The sequence below is a fragment of the Populus nigra genome, chromosome 1 (assembly GCF_951802175.1).
Source record: "Populus nigra chromosome 1, ddPopNigr1.1, whole genome shotgun sequence".
NCBI lineage: Eukaryota > Viridiplantae > Streptophyta > Magnoliopsida > Malpighiales > Salicaceae > Populus > Populus nigra.
Genome location: NC_084852.1, coordinates 25,794,373 through 25,816,376, shown reverse-complemented (window position 1 = coordinate 25,816,376; position 22,004 = coordinate 25,794,373). Strand labels below are relative to the sequence as shown.

At 34.0% G+C, this 22,004-nt stretch overlaps 3 protein-coding genes and 2 long non-coding RNA genes across 5 annotated transcripts; 2 read left to right on the top strand and 3 right to left on the bottom strand.

The window, feature by feature from the left end:
- Window positions 1–505: 505 nt before the first annotated feature.
- Window positions 506–2,486, top strand: LOC133680793 (tobamovirus multiplication protein 2A-like). Its single transcript, XM_062103789.1, has 5 exons — window positions 506–729; window positions 1,306–1,415; window positions 1,533–1,597; window positions 1,918–2,022; window positions 2,265–2,486. The coding sequence occupies exons 1-5, from the start codon at window positions 506–508 to the stop codon at window positions 2,484–2,486; spliced, it is 726 nt and encodes a 241-aa protein (XP_061959773.1).
- Window positions 2,487–3,099: 613 nt separating this feature from the next.
- On the bottom strand, window positions 3,100–3,782 carry LOC133678702 (uncharacterized). Its single transcript, XR_009836025.1, has 2 exons — window positions 3,708–3,782; window positions 3,100–3,491 (listed from the first exon to the last, which is right to left on the bottom strand). It is a non-coding gene; the product is annotated as an uncharacterized LOC133678702 (long non-coding RNA).
- A 1,383-nt stretch (window positions 3,783–5,165) lies between these two features.
- On the bottom strand, window positions 5,166–6,765 carry LOC133678696 (uncharacterized). The gene is made up of 2 exons (XR_009836023.1): window positions 5,585–6,765; window positions 5,166–5,464 (listed from the first exon to the last, which is right to left on the bottom strand). It is a non-coding gene; the product is annotated as an uncharacterized LOC133678696 (long non-coding RNA).
- Window positions 6,766–9,555: 2,790 nt separating this feature from the next.
- LOC133678689 (uncharacterized) lies at window positions 9,556–12,682 on the bottom strand. Its single transcript, XM_062101136.1, has 5 exons — window positions 12,341–12,682; window positions 11,839–12,043; window positions 11,263–11,331; window positions 11,018–11,150; window positions 9,556–10,715 (listed from the first exon to the last, which is right to left on the bottom strand). Exons 1-5 carry the CDS (start codon window positions 12,582–12,584, stop codon window positions 10,092–10,094), a joined length of 1,275 nt encoding a protein of 424 aa, XP_061957120.1. The 5' UTR covers window positions 12,585–12,682; the 3' UTR covers window positions 9,556–10,091.
- Window positions 12,683–15,863: 3,181 nt separating this feature from the next.
- Window positions 15,864–20,755, top strand: LOC133706317 (uncharacterized). The gene is made up of 8 exons (XM_062131826.1): window positions 15,864–16,180; window positions 17,371–17,862; window positions 18,344–18,509; window positions 18,598–18,648; window positions 18,742–18,924; window positions 19,060–19,153; window positions 19,411–20,132; window positions 20,221–20,755. The coding sequence occupies exons 2-8, from the start codon at window positions 17,399–17,401 to the stop codon at window positions 20,539–20,541; spliced, it is 2,001 nt and encodes a 666-aa protein (XP_061987810.1). The 5' UTR covers window positions 15,864–16,180; window positions 17,371–17,398; the 3' UTR covers window positions 20,542–20,755.
- The last annotated feature ends 1,249 nt before the right edge of the window (window positions 20,756–22,004 follow it).

The window sequence follows — 22,004 nt, the reverse complement described above, 5'->3', positions numbered from 1 at the left end:
TCATCCTCATAATGATGGATATATTATTATGAAAAAACTATTCTACCTCCACACCAATGCCATTCTTTTTTCTTTAAAGAGAAAAATGGTAATTATTCATAAAGAAAAATGATAATCTTTGTTGGGTGCATTAATGGGCCTCGCCATTGGTAAACAGTTCTTGTAAACATCAGCTATGAAACCTTGCTAGATAAGCATGAAAAACCAGTGAATAGATCTTGGTTCTTAGTAAGGTAATATTCACGCACAGAACCAGCTAATTTAACCAATATTAATAAATTTCTATACCTTGGACTGAAAAGAAAGGTACAGCTAAAATTCAAGAATTTTTTCAGTGATACACCTCACAGCCTCTAATGTTCTTTTTTTACAAGAATTGTTACCTTAACCTGAGCTGGCCATGAAGAACTAATATCATGTTTAATTCTGTCACACAAATCTAACAATAATGCAGAGTGTGGTATTTAAATCTTCTTCTCCTTCTTCTTAGTATCTGTCTTTGAAAATGGCAAGAAAATCACCATTGGTTGCGTTCGTCTTTCAGTTGATCAACTCCTTTTTCACCCTATCTGGTCTAGCCATAGTGTCATATGCGCTATATTGTTTATTAAAACTGAAAGCCGCAGCACCACCACCTCATGTTCATACGAAGCATGAGATTGCTAGAGCACTTCTGGGTTCTGATCAAGATATATCCATATGGCTATCTAATAAGCTTCCTGCTGCTTGGTAAGCCAATCAATTAATAAGTTGTTGAATAAGTAGCACTCCTTCATATCATAACTAGTTCATTTCGTTCTAGTTCCTTTGTCATCTCTAAGTTTTTGGTTCTTATTGGTCGATCATATGTATTTACGAAGGATAACCTAGTGGACATGTTTTATATTTGCATCTGTTCATTGTTATTCCTTGTGAGTGGTCATTGATTCGTAGACAAAAGAGAAAAGATTGTATCACAGGAAATATGGGAATTTTCTCTGCTAGATGCGATGCTGAGATATGTGAAAATCAATTTGGACCTTGATTTCCATGTTAACCTTACCTTCTTTGTTCAATCAGTAGTGCAGATCCATAAATCTTTGATACAAAAAAAAAAAGGGAATTCTTCAGCTCCTTCAAGCTTTTGGCACTTATCCTACAATTAGTGTTAGGTATCTTGACATGGATTCTTCTTTTTGTTGTGTATCTGGCTAATTATATGTATTGAATGCCTTATAATTCTGCCATTCCTCTGACTACATTTCCTGTTTTTCCTTATCTCTAATTTTTCCTTATGAAAACTAATGTTATATCAAACTTTTCCAGGTTTATTTATCTTCTACTAGTAATTGGCGCATCCCTTGTCATCATTTCCAGTGTCGGGTGCATAGGAACTGCAACCAGGAGCCCATGTTGTCTATGCTTTGTATCCTCAAGTGATTTGTGATTAATATTGATGTGTAATTATCCCTCGTTTTGCTTCATATCTGTCAAGAAATCCTCTGGGTTTGATTAGCGATTTCTTAACAGTTAGTAGTACTCTTTGCTCCTAGTTGCGCTTTTCGTGGCTCAAGTTGGAGTTGCTTCCTTCATGTTCTTTAATCACAACTGGGAACAGGTAATGTCACTGCATTGCTCTTGATTAGTTGTATTATAGTTCAAGATGAACTGGAACATTGGTCTCTAGTAGTCTGCAAAAGGTCATGAAAATTCATATTACTTAAAGGCTGAAGCAAGGTCCAGGTCTTCTTACAATCGTAAAAGAACATGCCATCAGGATGTAATTTCTGATGGATTCCAATCTTATTTCTACCTTTTTGCTTTCTTTTTCTCTTCATTGTAGGGTTACTGTTGAATACTGTGATCTCCTATATGCTTGTATACCACATGCAAATTACAATTGCAGAATCTGATGCAGGATTTTGTTTTCCAACACAGGTTGTTCCTAATGACAGAAGTGGCAGTTTCCACTCAACCTACCACTTTCTCACTATTAACTGGAAAATCATCAGATGGGTTGTTATTGGTGCACTTGTTCTAGAGGTAAATCATAAGAAAATTGATTTGTGGCAACTTTATTATCACTTTGTGTTTGGTAATGTGATTAAATCTTGATTTTGCAAAGATGAATTTTGTACTGAGTATGATGACATAATATCTTTGTATCAAGAACATCTTTAAGCCCAAACGAACGTTAAAAAATGCTCTTAAACCCAGTCTAAACTCATTACTAAACACCGCTCTTTTAGTATTAATTATAATAATATTTCTTTCATTCTTAACAGGCCATCGCTATAGTACTGGCTTTATACTTGAGATATTTGAGCAGAGTTTCATACCACCTGGATTACCATAGAACCGTTGTTTATCCTGACATGACGAGGAGAAATTCTGAGAAGAGGAGGAACCCAGCTACTGCTGCACCCTCAGCTAGAGGAACACAAGAGATGACAGTCGCAAGATCTACTAGTAAAACAGGGAATAGAAAAACAGGGGGGATAAGCTGAGATAGTTATTTATGCTATCATTTTATCCTTAAATTAGTGGTCCAATGGAAATTGTTCAGTGACATTGAAGTTTGGCTGTTTCTTCTTCTTATAAAACCACAAGATGAAAGCTATACTCTCTCATGATATGATTTGTGATCCAGCAATTTTGCTTGATTGATTTAGTCATAACTCAATTTTGAGTTTAAAAAAAAAAAATTTAATAATAATTTAAGAATTGAGTCAAGACAACACAAATTAAAAGTTTGATGACTAATAAAGATGCAATTATAAAGTTGAAAGTCAATTTACCTAATAATTAGAAGAATTGATAAGTTTAAGGACTTACTTAAACTTTGAATTAGTTTAATTAATGCAACCAGGGGCTTAATTGAAGAAATATCAAAGTTCAGGGTCAATTTGGGTTATAATTGCAAGAAATTAAATTTCAGGGACCACAGTGAATAGGCATTGATACTATAGGGGGTTAATTTATTTTTCTAGTAGTAATTTTGAAAGAATTAAAAGTTTGAGGAGTCAATTAATGATTAAATTGGTTAAATTTGAAATCAAGGACTATTTTGTAAATAACTCGGAAATCCAGGGATCCGATTGCATTAATCCAGGAGCGAAATTAAAAAAAAGATTTTCAAGGATAAAGGGTCTGATTGCTAAATATCAGAACTTTCAGGGGGCAAATTGAAGATAGTCATTTCAGTTAGAAACAAAACAGCGTCGTTTCTAAACTAATTATTCATCCTCTTCTTCCTCATCCTAGGGGAGACCGGCTCAACCAAAACTGCACCAAATCTGATCCAAAATGTGGATCAGATTTATCTTCTACCAAACCTGCTAGTGGCCTCAGTTTCTCTCTCCCACACGATGCTTCTCCGATGTAAGGATGGGTTGTCTCTAACAGTCGTGCCCTGTTTTCCTCGAACATGGACGAACAAACAGTGCTTATCCTCATCTCCAGAATTGTTATCCTGGGAGAGATCAGACGAACCACCAGGGCATTCTCTCACCCTATAAAAGCCAAAGAAAAGCCACTCACCAGGGGGACAAAAAGAAAGAGACAAAGAACAAAAACATAGAGAGAGTCAGCGAGCAAAAAAAAAAGAAAATAGAGAAAAACACACAGAACAAAAGGACCAGAGAGGCAGAGGAAGAAAAAACCCAAAAGCCAGAGAGAAGAAACAAATGAAAACAGAAACAAAGGGGAAGAAAGGAGCATTGTCCAACCAGCACTCAATCGCCGTCGACTTCGCCTCCCACAAACCAAGTAAGCTTTTCCTTCCCCTGTTTTTGCAATTTTAATTAACTTGTCATTGTGCGAGCATGCGTGAATTATAATTCACACGTGCTTACCTATTATTGGACCAGTGATCAAGCTGAGTCGGCTGGATTAAGTCCAGCCATATGATTAGGCTAAATCCAGTCTAAAAATAGAAGAATTGTTGAAGTCAGCCTAGACCTTAGACCCAGCCGACCCAATTTCTTTTGGCTAAGGCAAAACACATCCTTATACTTTTTTTTATACTCTTTTTTAATTTTATTATCTAGGCAAACAAAACCTTTTAAGATATCTGAAAATTCCAAAAAGTTAGGGATGCTTTTGGATTTATTTACGAGACTCTCACACTTTTTTTATGAATTTACTTAATATTAAATTGTAGACTTATACAATCTAGTATGCAATACATGTCTCTTTTTCTCTCTAAAAATATAATAAAAATGTGTTTTGGTTTCAATTCAAATTTTACTGGTTTATTCAGTGTGGCTAGAGTCAGAAATATATATAATAGGATTGAGAATTATTTTGAATCCTCAATATTCACTGATACTAAAATCAAGAATATTATAGAAAGACCATAAAAAACATAATAAAACAAGTACTTAGCAATTTAAGACAAAACCAACAATAAAGGTAAAGCTTTTTTTTTTCTGTGTAATTAGTCTCGTATCATAAAATTATATTGACTAGTTAGGGTTTCTAATGATTATAAGATTAGATATTGCTTTTTTTTCTATGTTGATAGTTTTTATTTTTTCAATCTAAAAATAAAATATTAGATATCTATTTTTTTCTGAAAATTTTTAAAATTGCCACGAAATCGAGTATTACATCTCTTATGATGTAGCAACATTAAACAATAATGTAATGATAACCCCAACAAGTAGGTTTAATGGATTTCATGTGGTCAAGTATGTAATGAGCTTGTTTGAGGCAGATACGAAAAGGGAACAAGTTACCTTGCATGTGAACCAAATTAATCAATGTTTTTAAAAGGTAGAAACCGTAGAACAGGCCAGGACATAAAAAAAAGGCATCCATCATCTTCTGACAGAGGACTTGCTCGCCCCTCACACAGATTCTTCTTGTTGTCAGCGATGAAAAAACCTTACAGTTAGCCAATCAAGATGATGCAACCCACATTAAAAAAAAAAAAAAAAAACCGACACCTCATTGAGTGCAGAGGTAGGAGAGAGGAACATCTACAGTTTTGTCTTTGCACAATACTTGACATGAACTAAGAAACTCATCTTCCGATACAGATTCAGAACTACAGACGACTTCAAAATGGAATCATAATTTAATTTTACAACTACAAATCTACAAACATATGACAAATTCGTGCACCCAGCAGGCAATTTTGACTGTAAACTAAATAACTTTGAATTATGAAAACACATACACAATTAAATCAAGAATGTACTCTATAAATATTCCAGTTTGTATACTGTAAAATGAAAAAAAACTCCGATCACTATCAATTATGGTAATTACAACAAAAAGGGAAGGATTCAAATCTATAGCTTGCATCATACAAAAAAATTGAAGAAGCTATCAACTATTAACTCAAGATTTTCCAAGAACACCTACAACTCGAAAGCTTTGCCTTTGTGAAAAAACCCACGACATCGCTGAATACATGGGATTAAGATTCATCGAGATTTGCATGATTAAGACAAAACACATTTCTTCCTGCCTATCCAGCCTGCAAACAAAAAATAAATCATTCAAGATATTCATTATAAACTAATATCATATAGATCAAGATTAAAAAGATGCGTCACAACAAGATCAGCATCCCTTAACAGCAGATCTATTCCAAAACCTGTTGTCTGGTGATGGCTTAATACAAGACATCCTCGTGCTCAGAAACCGTACGATGGAAAAAAAGACTAAGTACACATAAAAAAACATTACATGGGATACCTCCAATGCCACTTGTTCTTAAATTTCTTTAAGGGACGATGAAAATAAACCAAGCAAATGGAATTGGAAGGAATCACACATATTGTTTTACTTATTTTAAAAAAAAAAAAAACATACGCTTTAATGAATCTATCTGTATACACAGTCTCATAATGTTCATTCCCACAACGGCTGATGATAATCATTAGGATGATGCAATAACACTTTGCCGTTGTGAGAATGAAGCATTACGAGAGCGTGCGAAAGCTTCAGCGCATCTACTTATCTTTAGGGTTTTGCCTTGCAGCCTTTACCACATATGGGGTGTGCGTATATGGTCGCCTGTGCCCGTCAGCTCTACGCTACCACTTTTGTTTTGGGCCGCCTACAACTAATATAAAACAGACTGGGCTGGACCCAGATCAACAAATATATGCATGTTGTTTAGTTTTTAGCCAATTAAATATGAAATGAAAAAATATAATGAAAAAAATAAAAAAATCGGTATAAATCAACTCGAATTAATATGATAAATATGTAATTTAAACATTAACGAGCAAGTCAGTATGGGTTAACATATCAAACTCATATCCTAAGTTATAAAATTGGAATAACACAGTAGGAAAAGAAAAGAAATTGAAAAAAACCACAAAATTAATTTTTAAAAAAATACCAATGTTGGATGACGATATTGGAAAAGAAAATAAGCCAAAAAATATTAACCCTATTAACTTTTTAAACCTGTGAATCTGTGACTTAGATCATAAGACCGGAAGCATCCTATATGAAAAAACTATGAAGCTCAATCCTAAAGAAATGAAACACTAAAGGACAAAATTGGAAAAAAACTACACAAAATATAGATTCAAAATAAAAAAAATAGAAATTAAAAGAATGGGAGTGAAAATCAAAATAAAAAAATAAATTAGAAGGCAACAACAAATTTTTAATTTGAGGGTTAAATTGAAACGAATAATAACATTAACAAAAGGATAGAAAAATCAAAAGACTTATGATCGAATTGTAAAAAAACAATATACCATAAATTTATATTGAATAATAAAATTGAAAACCAATAAAACTTTTATAAAATGATCAAGAAAAAAAACTAAAATGAAAAAGAATATGGATTAAAATGAAAAAATAATATAGGATAAATTAGGATTAAATGATGAAACTGAAAACAAATAAAACTTTTATAAAAGGATGAAAAAAAAAAAGGACTAAAGTTGAAATAGTTAACAAGTGAGGACAAACCTGTAATTTTTAGAGGGAGAGGGGAAAAAAAAAGCCCAAAGCTATAAATCGCTCCATCTCCACCAACACACGTTACACCACCATGAAAAGGACATGGTGGCACATTCAATGATAAGGTTAGAGGGAAATTTCAGGGAAATTTCAGTTAACAAGAGGCGTCGTGTATACCGCTTAAAGTGCACAAGCACCTTCCACACATTGTACATGCGCCAACAGCTTTTTAGATTAAAAATTCAATTGAGCAAACTTAAACGATGAAAGTGCCCTCGGTGATATGGAATTCATATATATACATATACATATATACATATACATATACATATATGAAAAGACCAAAATGCCCCTTCATGCATAACTTAAAATGTCATTTTGCCATGTTTTAAAAAAGAGAAAGACCAAGTAGCCCTCTTACATAGGTTAAAAAAAAATATCTAAAGGGTAATTAAGTCATTCTACTATACTAAAAAAATTAAAAGATAATTATACCCCACACAAATCTTTAATGAATGATGTTCCATGTAAAAAGACTTAAATACCCTTTAAATCAAAAGGCATTTGGGCTTTGTTTTACTTAGTAAAAACATCATTTCACTTAATCAAAGTGTTTTTGTTTTCAACTTTAGTCTTTTTATTAGATTGATAGCTCGTGCTTTGGTGTAGGCTGGGTCAATTTTTTGCAACGTAAAAAAACGATACTAAAGCATTGTCATTGTATTGTAAAGAACAAAAAAATCAATGACTTGACATAACAGAAAGACAACTAAAAAAAATGATTATCTAATCCGAAGAATCAAATTGTAGAAGGATGGAATCGAAATATAAAAATAATAAAGGATTAAAGACCAAAAACATCATAATTAACAAATGAAACCAAATTTAATATAAAAACAAAGTGTCAGGGGGTGAAATTAAAAAAAACAATTAACTTAATAAATAATCCAAGACCAAATACATTACAATTAAAAGAATAAGGACCCAACCTAATATAAAAATAAAAAATCAATGGATGAAATTTAAAAAATAAATTAACTCAATAAATGATGCAAGATCAAATATATTGCAATCAAAAGAATAAAGATCTAATTTATCTTAACAAACAAAAAGCTAGACTTTCTTATTTTTTTTGCAATGGTCGGCACAGTTTTCTTAGAGGATAGAGGGAAAAGAGAAAGGAAGGGAAAAACTCATTGTCTGAACTCCTTTGCATGCCATCGGAGAATACGAGTCTCACCACCGTGATGGGGTGGTGAGGCACATTGAACATCATCTTGGAAGGCAGCATTTAGTGCTATCTGGACGCCACACCCGCCACCCACAAGGCACAGATGACGCCCCCTTATAGCACGTATCAACCACTTTTGAAATTTAATATTAATTTATATATATTAAAAATATCAAATTACCCCTAACCCCATATAATAATTGCAAAAAAACCATAACAAAAAAATCTAAAATGACTTTGCCTCCATAATAAAGATAATTTAATTTTTAGAGACATTTAAGTAATTAACATGCATAAAAAAATATAAAAAACCTGAAAAGCCCCTTAACCAAAGAGAATTTTTTTTAAGGTTATTTTGTAATTATACTGTAGAAGAAAAAACATGAAATCACCGACTAATACCTTTTTTTAATGTAATTACTAATAAACAATATGTAAAAGACTCTTATACCCTTAAACCCAAGGTTACCCGTCAAGAATAAAATAATAGTTTTAATGTGGATTGGACAATTCATTTTAAAACACTGTATGTTTTAGTTTTTTTTTTGTAATGTAATATATGTATTTATATATATTGCTGTCAAAAGGTTGGACAAAGAGCTCGAAGAAGGCACCAAGAATTTGCAAGTGAGGTGAGAACCACTGGACAGATTCACCACAAGAATTTGTTTCGGTTACTCGCAACTTCAACAAAGGAGAGCAACGACACATGGTCTATGAGTCATGAGAAACGGCTCATTATCACGCTTCCTCTTTGGAACTCTTAAGGCTTAGCTGGCAACAAAGAACACAGATGGCACCAGAGATAGCAAGAGGCCACTTGTACTTGCACGGAAGAATGCAGCGTGCAAATCATACCCTGTGACATTCAAAGCATACTCTTGATTATTCTTTTACAGCAAAGATGTCTGATTTTGGACTTTCAAAACTTCTGTTAAACAATCAAGGGAAAGAAGGTTGATCTTTATAGTTTTGGTGTCATGTCATTGGAAATTATTTACTGCAGAAAACGTGTGGAAGTGAACATGGAGAAAGAAACAATCCTAGTGGAACGGGCTTGTGAATGCTATAGTAAAGGAGATATCTGGAAATTAGTTGAAGATGATGAAGCGTCAAGAAGTGATCTTAGGAGGGTGGGCAGACTGCTGATGATAGCTCTAATGGTGCTTGTAAAACGAGCCAGCTGTATGAGTCGTGACCCTTCGTGAGGACAATAATTTTTATGCTACAAGAGATTCTTGAGGTGTCTATGCCGCCATGCCCTTTTATCTACAGTATAGTATCTACTTCTGATCTTGAAACATCCTAGGTGTAAAGTTCATATCTTTTATAAATCGTCATGCAAGCAAAAATTCTTAGCATAAAACACCACCTACAACAACGCATCTACAATTGTAATAGAATACATCAAATTCTAAAACACCATGCAGTGCTCAATTTACTAGCATACTACTATATCTCCAACCAGTCAAGTACATGCAGATATCATATCCACATAAATATATATTGACAAACAAAATTATTTTTACCATGGAATTTTGACTATTAAAACATAAAAGCTCAAAACCCGACCCAAGATGCACAATCTTAGTTTATGAATGGCGCAGCTTGTATGTGGATCAGGAAGACAGGCACTTTCAGAAGTAAGGAAAAAGAAAACAAGCATGGGATAGCCCTGTCAGTCTGATAAAATCTTATTGCTATGACTGGTGACCAGATCCAATGCACCAATTAAACGGCCTCTTTATGTGTCATATGAAGAAAAACACGTATTATCTTGTCTCCGAGTTATAGCCATAGAATCAAACAAACTGTGCCCTTTTGACAGATTAGCTGCAACCATCAAAGGTTAATGGCAGTGAAAATTAACTCCAGCTGGATGAGGAAATCTTGGCGGGTGCTCCTTTTACAGTTTGCTTGTGGAATTTTAATTTGAATCCAGAATCAATTATTCTGCAATCTCCCCCTCTTCCAATTCCTCTTCCACTGAAAAAGTCCCCATGGAACCAAAATGATCATTCCTATCTTCTTCTTCCTTGGAAAACACACCCTCTAAATCAAGAAAGTCATCAGGATTAATTTGCGCAATGAGATCTGAGTATGCATCCATCAAACCTTGATCAAAGTCAAATTCCATATTCTCGAAAGTCCCTTCGCTCTTGGAGCTGGAATGCACACCATTAACTGCTGCTTCTCTCACAGCCAAAGAGTCATCAAATATGTTTTCTAATGCTTTCACAGATGCGTTATGATGATAGATTTGATTTGACGGACTCAAAATTTCATTTTTCATCAAATCATAAACTTGGGGATCAGAAGAGCAAATATTGGCTTCATCTTCTATTTGCTCTTCCCTAAAGACAATGCCTTTTGGACTTGGGCAATCATTGCTGGCAGAATTCTTAGCATCCAATCTATGATTGACAAGACGAACATCTTTGACAACGTCAAAATCATACTTGTGTGATGGAAGGAAAACATGAATAACAGGGTGTTCCATGATAACTACATTGGCTAATTGCTGCCTTAAAGAGGCCTTGGTGTTAATCTCACAGAAAGTTGACTTGGGTCCCTGAAAAAAAAAGAATCTTGAATGTGAAACATTGGGTCGACACTTGACATGGTGAAACAAAATTTCACCGTTAAAATAAATCATCTTCCTCACGCAATTTCAATTTATTTTGAAAAAAGAGGAAAGGGGGTTAAACCCATTCAAACTAAAACAATCTTTCATAACAGGTTGCTTAAATAATCACACCATAAAAACACCGTAGAACATGAGAAAATAAAAGAACAAATAAGTATATCAATTCTTGCATAGAAAAGCGTTCACATCTACACACATAACCTGGAGCTAGTATTAATCGAGAATACCTTTGGATACTTGCGGATAAAAAACTTGAGGGAGTCCAAAGGCTGATCACAAAATTGCCTTAATGGATGGTTCCATGGTCCAGGTTTCAAATGCTTCTCAATTACAGAGAAAAGTTCGGTGTCTTCATGTACTCTGTATCAAAAATTAAATGCCTTAGTTCTTTATGGACCTTGCTCAACTTGATATAAACAGCAGAAGACTACCAAAGAGGAGAGTTCTCATGAAAGATGGTCAGACACCTTACCCGTGGTCATGTAAAACAACATCAGTTGAGTGAAACCGCCACTCAATTGTCCAAGAGATGGATTTCTTCCTGAAACAAATGATCAGAAAGTAATAATGGTTAATTATTAAATCCAGGTCAAAATATACAACTCTTCAAACCAGTAGCTTCAATAGACAAAGGTCCTATTTGGTTGGTAGCTTCAATAGCTTCAACTTTTCAATATTTATTTTCCTATAAAAGACAAAAATCAGATTTCAAAGTTCAAATGCAATGTTATTTCTCACTTCAGCCTGAAAATTGAGAAATAACATGAAAGAAAAAAGCAACTAAAGTTGGTGAGCTTTAGCTCCAAAAGAACCTCTGGGTACTCAATGGTAAAAATGCAGCTATTTTTTTGAGAAAAATAACTCAGCTATTTTATATAACATCAAGATAACATAAAAACATGGCAATATGGAACCAAAATTTTCATACGACAGAATATCAAATCCCAGAAGATCACCGGATAAAACCATTGAAAGCCAAATTCAAACAGGCTAAGTTACGAATAAATATCAGCAAGATTCCAAAAGGATAAGCTTTCACCAAACGAACCTTGGGTCGTATTGAGTCTGGTTCTTTTCCCTCTTTGACATTCCATTTGGAAGGAAAAGGAGCTTTGTTCTCCGTCTTGCAGCAGCACGTTTAAGGTCTTGACGGTGAGGTGGAAATCTAGAATAAGGAGGAAGTGGGTGCAATTTAGTTCTCGTCCTCCGAGCAGAATCAGCAACCCTCTTGATTTCCTCAAGCAAATTATAATCTATAGCAGGTAGCATCAGAATGTGTAAATTTCCATCCAATCAATTCGCCTGATCAAACAAGCTAAAAAAAGCACCAAACTTGCAAAAGGAGCTCCAAAGTAGAATAATCAAATAGAATTCACAATTCTCAATACTATAACCCAAAGTAGAAAAACACCACGAAACCATACATCCAAAAAAAAAAACTCAAGAAAAGAACCCATCCCAACATGGAAAATTTACAATTCGACCACAAACAAGACTCAAAAGGCATGCTTTCATTGAACAAAGAGAAACAGGGAGAGAAAGAGAAGTACCGGACAAGAGGAGATTGTCATCGAATTGAGATAGAGGGACAAAGTGGGTCTGGCTTCGTTTTCCAGAACAGGAAGCGCGTTGCTTGTGAGCTTTGACACAATTGAGGCTGCAAGAGCGTACAGAGCAACCTGGGCATTTGTATTTTGATGGTTTTTCTTTGCATTCTTCACACAATACAGTTTCTTGTTTTTTAAGGTCTGAGTTTAATGACAATGGCTCCTCCTCTTGTTGCTGCTTCTCCATTACAAAGGGAAAAAGAGGGAGAGAGAAGATTGTGGGGAGTGCTGTAGACTTGGAGCAGTAGGGTTTACGAATCAGGAGGAGGCTTTTAGGGTTTATAACTCAGAGAGAGAATTTATTTGTGGAGACAAACAATCAAGGGTAAACTACAATTTCATCCCTATTGATGCATCAATATTCCATTTGCATCTCATAAAGATTCTTAATATTACCCTTCTAGTTTCTAAGAAGTTCCAATGTTACCCCTAGTAATTAAATATGCTATTTTTTGAATTTTGGGTTTGAGTTTCTTTTAGGTTTTTAAGTATTTTAATGAGATATTATAAACTATATGGTAAATTCAGAGGAAAATTAAGTAAAAAGTAAGTAGAATAAAAGAGATTACGAAAAATGTTAGCTTCCTAAAATTACAGGGGTCAAATAAGAAAATCTAAAACTACGGAGGTGGAAATGGAATATTGATGAATCCCCGTAAGAGCAAGAATATAGTCTACCCAACAAAGAATTACATCCTTATAAAAATGGGCTATTTACAATTTGTTGAAATATATTGCCTCAAATTTATTTTATATTTGTCATATTTCATCAATTCATCCAAATGGATTAAGTAAAAAAAAAATTATCAGGAATTTACCTTATACAGAGAGATTATATTGTTCACAATCCAGTCCAATTGGATAGAATTGATGAGATACTAGAATAACTCTGATGTATTTTTTTTTTATAGGGAGTGGTTTGTTAAAATGGCACAAACAGAGGACCAAATTGAAGGGTTTTCCTATGAAAACTTTGGTAGTATTTTATTAAAAATTTATAAATATAAAAAAATATTCAATGGTGTAAATGATTATCCCTTTTCAAATTGAATATAGTTGTAGGTTTGCGATTTTTTATTTTCAAATATATATATATATATATATATATATATATATATATATATATACACCATTATATTTTATTCTACATGATTTTTATAATACATAACCATGTAAAAAAAATACTATACAGAATAAAAACTCAGCCTGTTTCCAAAATCAAGGAGGAGTTGGGTATGGATATTTGATATAATGATAAATTGAAGAATGATTCTTCATTTGAAGATAGATTAGAAGCCATTAGAAGTGTAAAAAAAAAAACCGGTGTGCCTTGGCCGACCCGGTAAAATCCAGTAAAAGACCTGGTTGTAACTTGCTGACTTTTATTTTGTTATTTTTACTAAAACAACATCGTTTTGATTTTTTTAAAAAAATTTGACCCGGTCAAAATACCTGAGCCTTAGACCAGATCGGATCTAAAAATTAAAATTAAATTTTGATTGTTTCGGTTGAATCAAAATAAATTAACTAGATTCTAATCAACGCCATAAATTTTACCAGTTTAATAATAACATTGGAAAAAACAGGTTAGGAAAAGATTACATCACAGATCAAATTAGATGGATGGAGAATGCTTTGATTCTCCAACATCGAGTAATATATGTATATTATAAAGTATGAATTCATACTTTATTCTCAATGGTCACACTTTCCATGTCATTGTTCAACGACAACAACAATGAAGTGTTCTTGAGAATCATCCGTCATGAACAAGTGCTCTTTATTAATAAAGTCATAAATAGATACTTTACTATAAAAAAATAATTACTTTTTATCAGCAATGATAAAATACATTCTTGTTAGGTAGTCGGAATGTGCCGACAAGTTGGGTTTAGGTGTTACCACACCCACGTATCCCTATGGGAATGGGGGAGTGACTTTTACCCCTCTAAGATTTACTTGCCAACAATAGAAATAATAGAGTTTTTTTTATTATTATAATTATGAATTTAAATATATGCTAAAAATTAACAAAAAAAAGAAGGAATTTAAAACACACATATTACTTGGATAATAACTATCAATAATTTTTTGATCAAATATAAAAATACAATAGATCAAAATAAAACAGGTCAAGAAACTGACAAGTCATATATACACATATACAAAATCTGAAGAAAAAAAAACATGCTTTCATTCATCAAAAAATATAAGAAGACAGCTACCTAGAGAGACAACAAAAAATATCATATTGGTTAGCTAAGGAATTCAGAATTCAGTAAATGTCAGAGATAACCAACAAAAAAAAATGTTAAATAGGTAATAAAAATATTTTTATATATTCAGAAAAATAATTTTCAATTTTTTTTTATTTTTATTGTTATATTAAATAAGTATTACTAGTTATAGCCCAAGCTCAATAATTTCTTTCCTTTTACGGATCCATAATATAGCCATCCTCGATTAAGTTGCATAGTTGTAATTCTTAAAGCAAATTAATTTGCTTAATTGTAATCTCCTCCACGAACTTTAATTAATCACCAAGACCACATTGCTCCAAATTAACGTTTCAATCATTAATATCACAATACTTAACAATCATTGATCATCGTTGTACTCAACGTTAAAATTGACAATCTAACTTGCAACCCAAAAACACGAGCCATGTGTCTTAAAGAAGTAGGAGCATGAAGAGTTAGTTCTAGTCCTTGAAGTTTACCAAACCTAGTTAACTAATCATTATAGTGTTTTTTTTTATATTGTCCCTTTATTCTTAAATTCGCTTATTATCTAGTCCCTTTGTCAATTCTATGCCTTTCCAATTTATTTCTTTTTCTTTTTCATTGGAAGAAAATTGCAAGTTTGGAATAAAGATACCCATAAACACCATTTAAAAGATGATAGAAATACTTTTTGAGTTTTTCAATATCAATAAATTGATTATTTTACTCCTATGCTTTTCAATTTCAAAAAAGAAAAGATATTTCAAAATGGTTTCATGAATTAGAAAGAGAGTATTATAAAAACATAGTTAAAAACCTGATCTAGTTCATTATTTGATGGACATGTCAAACTAAATCAATTTAAAATCATGTTGTTTCAGTTTTTTTAAAGAAAAAATCAAAATAATTTTAGAGTTTTTTAAAAATCAGTCCAAGTCTTTTTAAAATCAACTATATAATAAGATGATCTATCAAGCTTTCTTGATCGAGTTTTAGCTCCCAATCTAGTTTGATATAAAATCTAGTTTGAGCAAAATCTTGAAATCAATAAATTACCGAGTTAATCTATCGGGTTAGCTTGAGATTAATAACAATGTCTATAATATAAACCTCATCATGTTCATAAGAAATGACGGGGACTAATTAGTTAATATTCATAAATTATAATGACTAAATTATCGTTAACTCCAACATGAAAGCAAATACCACCATATTCACATTAGCGGGCAAGTCACGTTTACGCACTCCTAATAACCCGAAAGCTTCTGTCAAATTCTCCGCCCACAACCATTCACCACCGCCATCACACACACACACACACACACACACACACACACTCATTTCTGTATCTACACATCTCTTTTTTCTCTATTTAAATACCCCTCCAAAGCCTAGCCTTAGCTGCCCATTTTCCGTCTACCTCTCTCTCAAAATTCCAAAAAAGAAAAAAAATATTATGGTTCTTATGTTTTGAGATCCAAGAAGGAAAAGTCTCAGATCTTTAAGTTGAGGGAGTCAGTTTAAGCTAATATTCTTTAACAATCTTATCTGATTCTCTCAGGTACATTCTTTTCTTTTCTGGGTTTCTTTTTCTGTTTTATTCGTTGATATGTAGTTTTTTTTTCCTTTCGAAATATTTTCTTAGCAATATAGGGCTTGAGATCTTTGATTTATAATTGGGTAAATGGATCGATCTTGTGTAAAGTGATATGTGCTTTTTTGAGAGTTGAATGGCAGATCTTGAATTGGGATATATCAGATCCATTTTCTAGTACATGATTTACGTATGATTTAATTTTTAGTGAGTTGGAGCTTGAGAGTTATACTGCTGGATCTTAAACAATGGCATGTATGTGTCTTTGTGGGATTAATATTGAAAGATTGTATTTTTCTTAATTGTGTACTCAATCATGAATTATGCAAAAATTGGACCTTTATGATTAATGTGATGGTGATGATCATTTGAATAAATTGAAAATGCATGTCATTGTTTTGCTTAATTATCTATCAATGGGTTTGCTTCTTTTCTTTAGTCAACTCAATCTATTCAACTTAACTAGTACTATCATCAATCTAACGTCGTTGGCATCTTGTTTTTTTTTTTTTTCGTTTTCATTGTGGGTTTTGTGTGGTGGTGTAGCCATGTAATTTTGAAATGAACTACTGTGGTTGAGCTGAGAGTGGCGCTGTGTAAGCATGAGAATTACCTCGTGGCAAAACTATATTTGTATCAACTAGTGCTAACATCAATTTTAACATGGTTGTCATCTCAAATATTTTTTAGGCAACATGGTCTGTGTAAACAGTTGATTTCAAATTTACACACGCTCGCCATGTAATTTTGAATTAAATCATACGTGTGGATTATGCTTGAGTGTTTTCTGTGGTGGTCTAGCCATTACCATAAGACTCATTGAGTGTTTTCTGTGGTGGTCTAGCCATTACCATAAGACTCATTGAGTGTTTTCTGTGGTGGTCTAGCCATGTAATTTTGAATTGAACTACTGTGGTTGAGCTGGAAGTGTCTGTCTGCAGACATTGGAAATGCCTCACAGCATGATTGGAGTTATATGTGTGGATTATGCGTAGAAGTTCATGGTCTTTTGGTTTATTCTTATCTTTAGAAATTCTGTGGCTTTAATGCTGTTTCTCAAACAACAATCATGCACTTTGTTTTGGATTGCTTATATTTGGTTTTCACATGATATAAATGTTAAATTCTAATTTCTTTTTTCTTATAAATGTGTGCAGTGTTTTTTCTTCCTCTTTTTTATTGAACATGTGGAGGTTCAAACATTTTACTCAAAAAGAACCAGCAGGCCTTGAAGGTCGCTATGTTGATGTTGGCAATCTTAAGATTCATGTTCGAAATGCCATTGCGGAGGGAGGATTTTCCTGTGTATATTTAGCTCGAGATGCTGTGCATGCATCAAAGCAATACGCTTTAAAGCACATGATATACAATGATGAAGAATTGTCAGACTTGGTGATGAAGGAGATCAATGTGATGAAGGCGCTCAAAGGGCATCCTAATGTTGTTACACTTTATGCACATACCATCTTAGATATGGGAAGAACAAAGGAAGCACTCCTTGTAATGGAATTTTGTGAAAAATCTCTGGTTAATGTGCTGGAGAGCAGGGGAGCAGCATATTTTGAGGAGAAACAAGTCCTTTCCATATTTAGAGATGTCTGCAATGCTGTTTTTGCTATGCACTCTCAATCTCTGCCAATTGCTCACCGGTAAAGTTCTAAGATATTTAATTTTAATGTCTGTTAGTGTGAATTCATCTTTCCGAAAATATTTAGTCTTTAGAGAATCTGCATTCCACTTTATATTGTTCTCTTGCACCGATGGTTGCACCAATGGTAGCTATTGCTGTTTCTGGCTGTATTGGGTGGACACTTTGTTTGTAGTTGGCACTCTGGTATCCATTAGCTTAATGTGGATTAAGTAAATTTGATTTTAAATACTTGTAGATATGAGAGTGCAATCTCCGAGGCTGACCATATTTTATTACTTGTGTCTGTGTTCTTATAACCTGAGAAACTGGGATTGTAATCTAAATTTTGATAAACTCATTGAACTCAACAAGCCTTAGTTTGAGATTTTAATATTTTATCGAAGTATCCTGTATTAATAATATTCACCCCCTTCCAAGTTACCTTATTTGATAATGCTAAGTAAGTTTTTAGCAACCAGTTCACTCTTCACAATTTTCAGAGATTTGAAAGCTGAGAATCTTTTGCTGGGGCCTGATGGATTGTGGAAATTATGTGATTTTGGGAGCACCTCTACAAATCATAAACGCTTTGAGAAGCCTGAAGAAATGGGTATTGAAGAGGACAACATTCGGAAGCACACAACACCTGCCTATAGAGCCCCTGAGGTTGAAGGAGATCTGTGCTTTGAAACAAAAAATTCTGAAATTGTGTTGAAGTGTTTGATTTATGTCTTTCCTCCTTTTCTTGACTTAGATGTGGGATCTGTTGCGAAGAGATCTTATAAATGAGAAGGTAGACATATGGGTAAGTGGATTGGACCTTATATTTCTATTGAAATTTGGTAACCTTTAAATTTTCCCTTCCGAACTGATCCAAAGTTGCTCTGCCGTTACACAGGCTCTTGGATGTCTGCTCTATCGCATATGCTACTTCAAGAGTGCATTTGACGGAGAATCAAAGCTGCAAATATTAAATGGGAACTATCGCATTCCAGATTTACCCAAATACAGCTCGCCAGTGACAGATTTGATCAGAGACATGCTTCAAGCATCACCAGATGACCGACCAGACATCACGCAGGCAAGCGCTTTGCTTGATTGGATACTCATCTCCATAAACTTAGGTTAGTTTTAGATCATCTACATCCATAGAAGTTTCTGGTGCAGAGATTCTAACATTCTGCTTACTGATCCTGGGATTTTCCCATGGAAGCAGGTATGGTTTCGTGTTAATGAGCAGCTACCAGTTAATTTGCAGAAGTCATTGCCTGATGGACCACCTGAAATGCAATCTGCTGGTATACATGGAGGTGAGGGCATTTCCCATGGATAAATCAAAGTTTTGTTTTTCTGTAGAGTTATCCTTTCCCTGATTGAGTTATCTGATATGAAATTAAGTATCAGGTCTGAACTTGGTTGAATTCATTCCGAACTTTTGAATTTTAAAATATACGATATCTTGGTTACATTTGAGTAAATTTGAAAAGTTTTAGATGTTTTTTTAATTGAATAGCCAAATTGTTTTTGGTTTAGACCTTGCTAAATGTGGAAATGATTAATATAATAGGTATTGCAAAAGCTGCAAATAGGTCGCCTCCAATTCCTCAAAGAAGTCCACCACCTCCTCCTTCATCTGGGGGTGGGGGAGGTGGGGGACAGCTTGGTGCTTTCTGGTCAACGCATCACGCAAAGGATTCACTGTTTGTCGAAGACAAGAGCAGACCTAAATTTGATGAAGAACCTAGCCATAACACATCACAACAAGATAGGAATCAGTCAGAGAATCGCAGTTTTCCCAAAAACGCTAGCCCTGCAAAGCAGGAAAATGTACATAACATTGTGGCTGGTAGGAGGAATGTGCATAATAAATCACATGTGCCTGAGGATGGTGCTTCCAAGGACTTTGAATTAACTTTCTCTCAGAAAGATATGGATCATGGCATGGAGAGGCCAAAAGCATCAAAACCGGCTGCTACTCATTTATTTCAAGATGAGGCTTTTAGTACTTTTGTTGCTGAATTTGATAGCAATAAGCTCAACTCAAGAGTTAGTAATGACAAAGAAGGAAAGGAAGAAGCACTAGAGGCTGAAATAGAGAGGCTTAAAGAGCAGCTGAAGCAGGTAAACTCTGAGAAGGCCGAAATAACTTCGAAATTTGAAAAGCTATCTGCCATTTGTCGATCTCAGAGACAGGAGATACAGGAGCTCAAGCAAACACTAGCCGCAAGAACTCCTTCGCCGAATAAATATCAAGCCTCATCTAGAATTCAACCATCTGCAAGTCCTCCGGTATTATTTTCATTGATGTTTGCACCATTGTAGTTGTTATAGAGATCCATTTGTCTTCTTTTTTTTACAATATTTAATCTCATCCCAGCAAGAAAAATCTGACTGGAGTACCCCAAGCCCAGAGTCAAAGTCATGGCAAGCATTTGCAGATGATAACAAGTCACAGCAGAAGCCTGTTTCAAAAGGCAACAGTCCACAGTCTGTTAGAACCAGAAACGCACACCAGAATAAGCAGGCTGCTGAATTAGCATCTAATATTGATTCGTGGGGTTTTGGATCGGAGAGTTTTACAGCTGTACCTACTGCCAGCTCTCAAATTTCAGGGTCTAATACTGAAGCGCACTCAGGTGGGTCAAAGATTATGGAGAGCAAGCCAGCTACTCAACCTGCTGGATGGGCTGGTTTCTAGCTCAAGTCATTTGTGAAGCTATATAAGAAGGTATACTTACATTAGAATCATCATGTTTTTCCTAAGATAAATACAGGGAAAAGTGAGAAATATATGGCTTTCTGGGCTTGTTTGTTGTATTGAGTGCTTCTGTTTGTAGATTCACATTTTTCTATAAAGCATTTGAACATGTTCTCTGGATTAGAGGCAAACTACAAATATATACTTTTCTGCATGTCTCAATTGTTGGGTGAAAAATGTTCTTCTTGTCAGTTCTTTTGTTGCTTGCCTTTGTTGCTATTGTTTGGCCTGTTGCAAGCTGTCAGATTTTATTTTTACTCTTTCGTGTGCAAAATGGGATTGCTTCAGTTATGAGACTGAATATGCAGAGGAAGGACTAACCTCTTCGAGTGGCTAGTTTTCAGTGGTGGATTTGGCCGATAGTTCCTTGTGGTCATAACCTAAAGTTTGCATTTCAAGTTAATGAAGTTGCTGTTAACTAATGATAATTCAATGTATAGCTGTAACAATTTGTTATTCATTAGGACTCACTAGCTGCAACAGTTTGTAATCTTAAAGAACTGGTCTTCCTGCAAAGTAGAGAAATCGGTTAGGATTTGTATTTATATATACGTCTTCTATTAATAATATTTGTAAGCAATTCTCTTCCCAAGTTTCAGCTCTATTATGGTATCAGAGCGTCTCTGATTCTTTATTCAAAATTCCTTTTTTATTCCTTCTTCGTTTCTGTTCCTCCCTCTTCTCCATGACCATGTCAACTTCAATTCCATCAATGCTTGCTTAAGTATTAAAAGTCATAAACTACCATTTTATGTGTCTACCTTGCTTACCACACGTCCTTTTTAAGTTGTATTTTCTGATGTTTGGACTTCTCCTATTATTTCAGAAGATGGTTATAAATACTATGTTATTTTTGTTGATCATTTTACAAAATGCATATGGTTTTATCCTTTAAAAAAAAAGTCTGATGTCCAAACAGTGTTTCGACGCTACAAAGCAATTGTTGAAAAACATTTTCAACAATCCATTGTCTCTCTTTATTTTGATAATGGTGGTGAATATATTGTTCTCAAACCATTTCTTTCAGAACATGGAATTAGTAATCTCACATCTCCACCACATATGCTTGAACACAATAGTTATTCTGAATGGCAACATTTTCACATTGTCGAAACTAGTCTTGCCCTTCTTTCTCGTGCCTCCATTCCAACTACTTTTTGGACTTATGCCTTCACCACTGCTGTTTACCTAATTAATAGGATGCCTACTCCCACATTAAACATGTCTTCTCTATATGAGTCAATATTTCACAGGAGTCCTAATTTTTCTAAACTTAAAGTGTTTGGGTGTTTATATTATCCTTGGTTAGGTCCATACACATCTCATAAACTTGAATCGAAATCTCAACCTTGTGTTTTATTTGGATACTCCCTTTCTCAGAGTGCATATCTATGCTTTGACAA

What these genes read in the sequence shown, in the direction of transcription:
- LOC133678689 (XM_062101136.1), bottom strand. Translation starts at nt 12,584, where the DNA reads ATGGAGAAGCAGCAACAAGAGGAGGAGCCATTGTCATTAAACTCAGAC. An exon ending in TGACAATCTCCTCTTGTCCG is followed by an intron (nt 12,044 to 12,340) that starts GTACTTCTCTTT and finishes TACCTGCTATAG; the next exon opens with ATTATAATTTGCTTGAGGAA. An exon ending in GTTGTTTTACATGACCACGG is followed by an intron (nt 11,151 to 11,262) that starts GTAAGGTGTCTG and finishes TTTTTGATACAG; the next exon opens with AGTACATGAAGACACCGAAC.
- LOC133680793 (XM_062103789.1), top strand. Translation starts at nt 506, where the DNA reads ATGGCAAGAAAATCACCATTGGTTGCGTTCGTCTTTCAGTTGATCAAC. An exon ending in AATAAGCTTCCTGCTGCTTG is followed by an intron (nt 730 to 1,305) that starts GTAAGCCAATCA and finishes AAACTTTTCCAG; the next exon opens with GTTTATTTATCTTCTACTAG. An exon ending in TTGGTGCACTTGTTCTAGAG is followed by an intron (nt 2,023 to 2,264) that starts GTAAATCATAAG and finishes CATTCTTAACAG; the next exon opens with GCCATCGCTATAGTACTGGC.
- LOC133706317 (XM_062131826.1), top strand. Translation starts at nt 17,399, where the DNA reads ATGTGGAGGTTCAAACATTTTACTCAAAAAGAACCAGCAGGCCTTGAA. An exon ending in TCTCTGCCAATTGCTCACCG is followed by an intron (nt 17,863 to 18,343) that starts GTAAAGTTCTAA and finishes CACAATTTTCAG; the next exon opens with AGATTTGAAAGCTGAGAATC. An exon ending in AACCATCTGCAAGTCCTCCG is followed by an intron (nt 20,133 to 20,220) that starts GTATTATTTTCA and finishes ATCTCATCCCAG; the next exon opens with CAAGAAAAATCTGACTGGAG.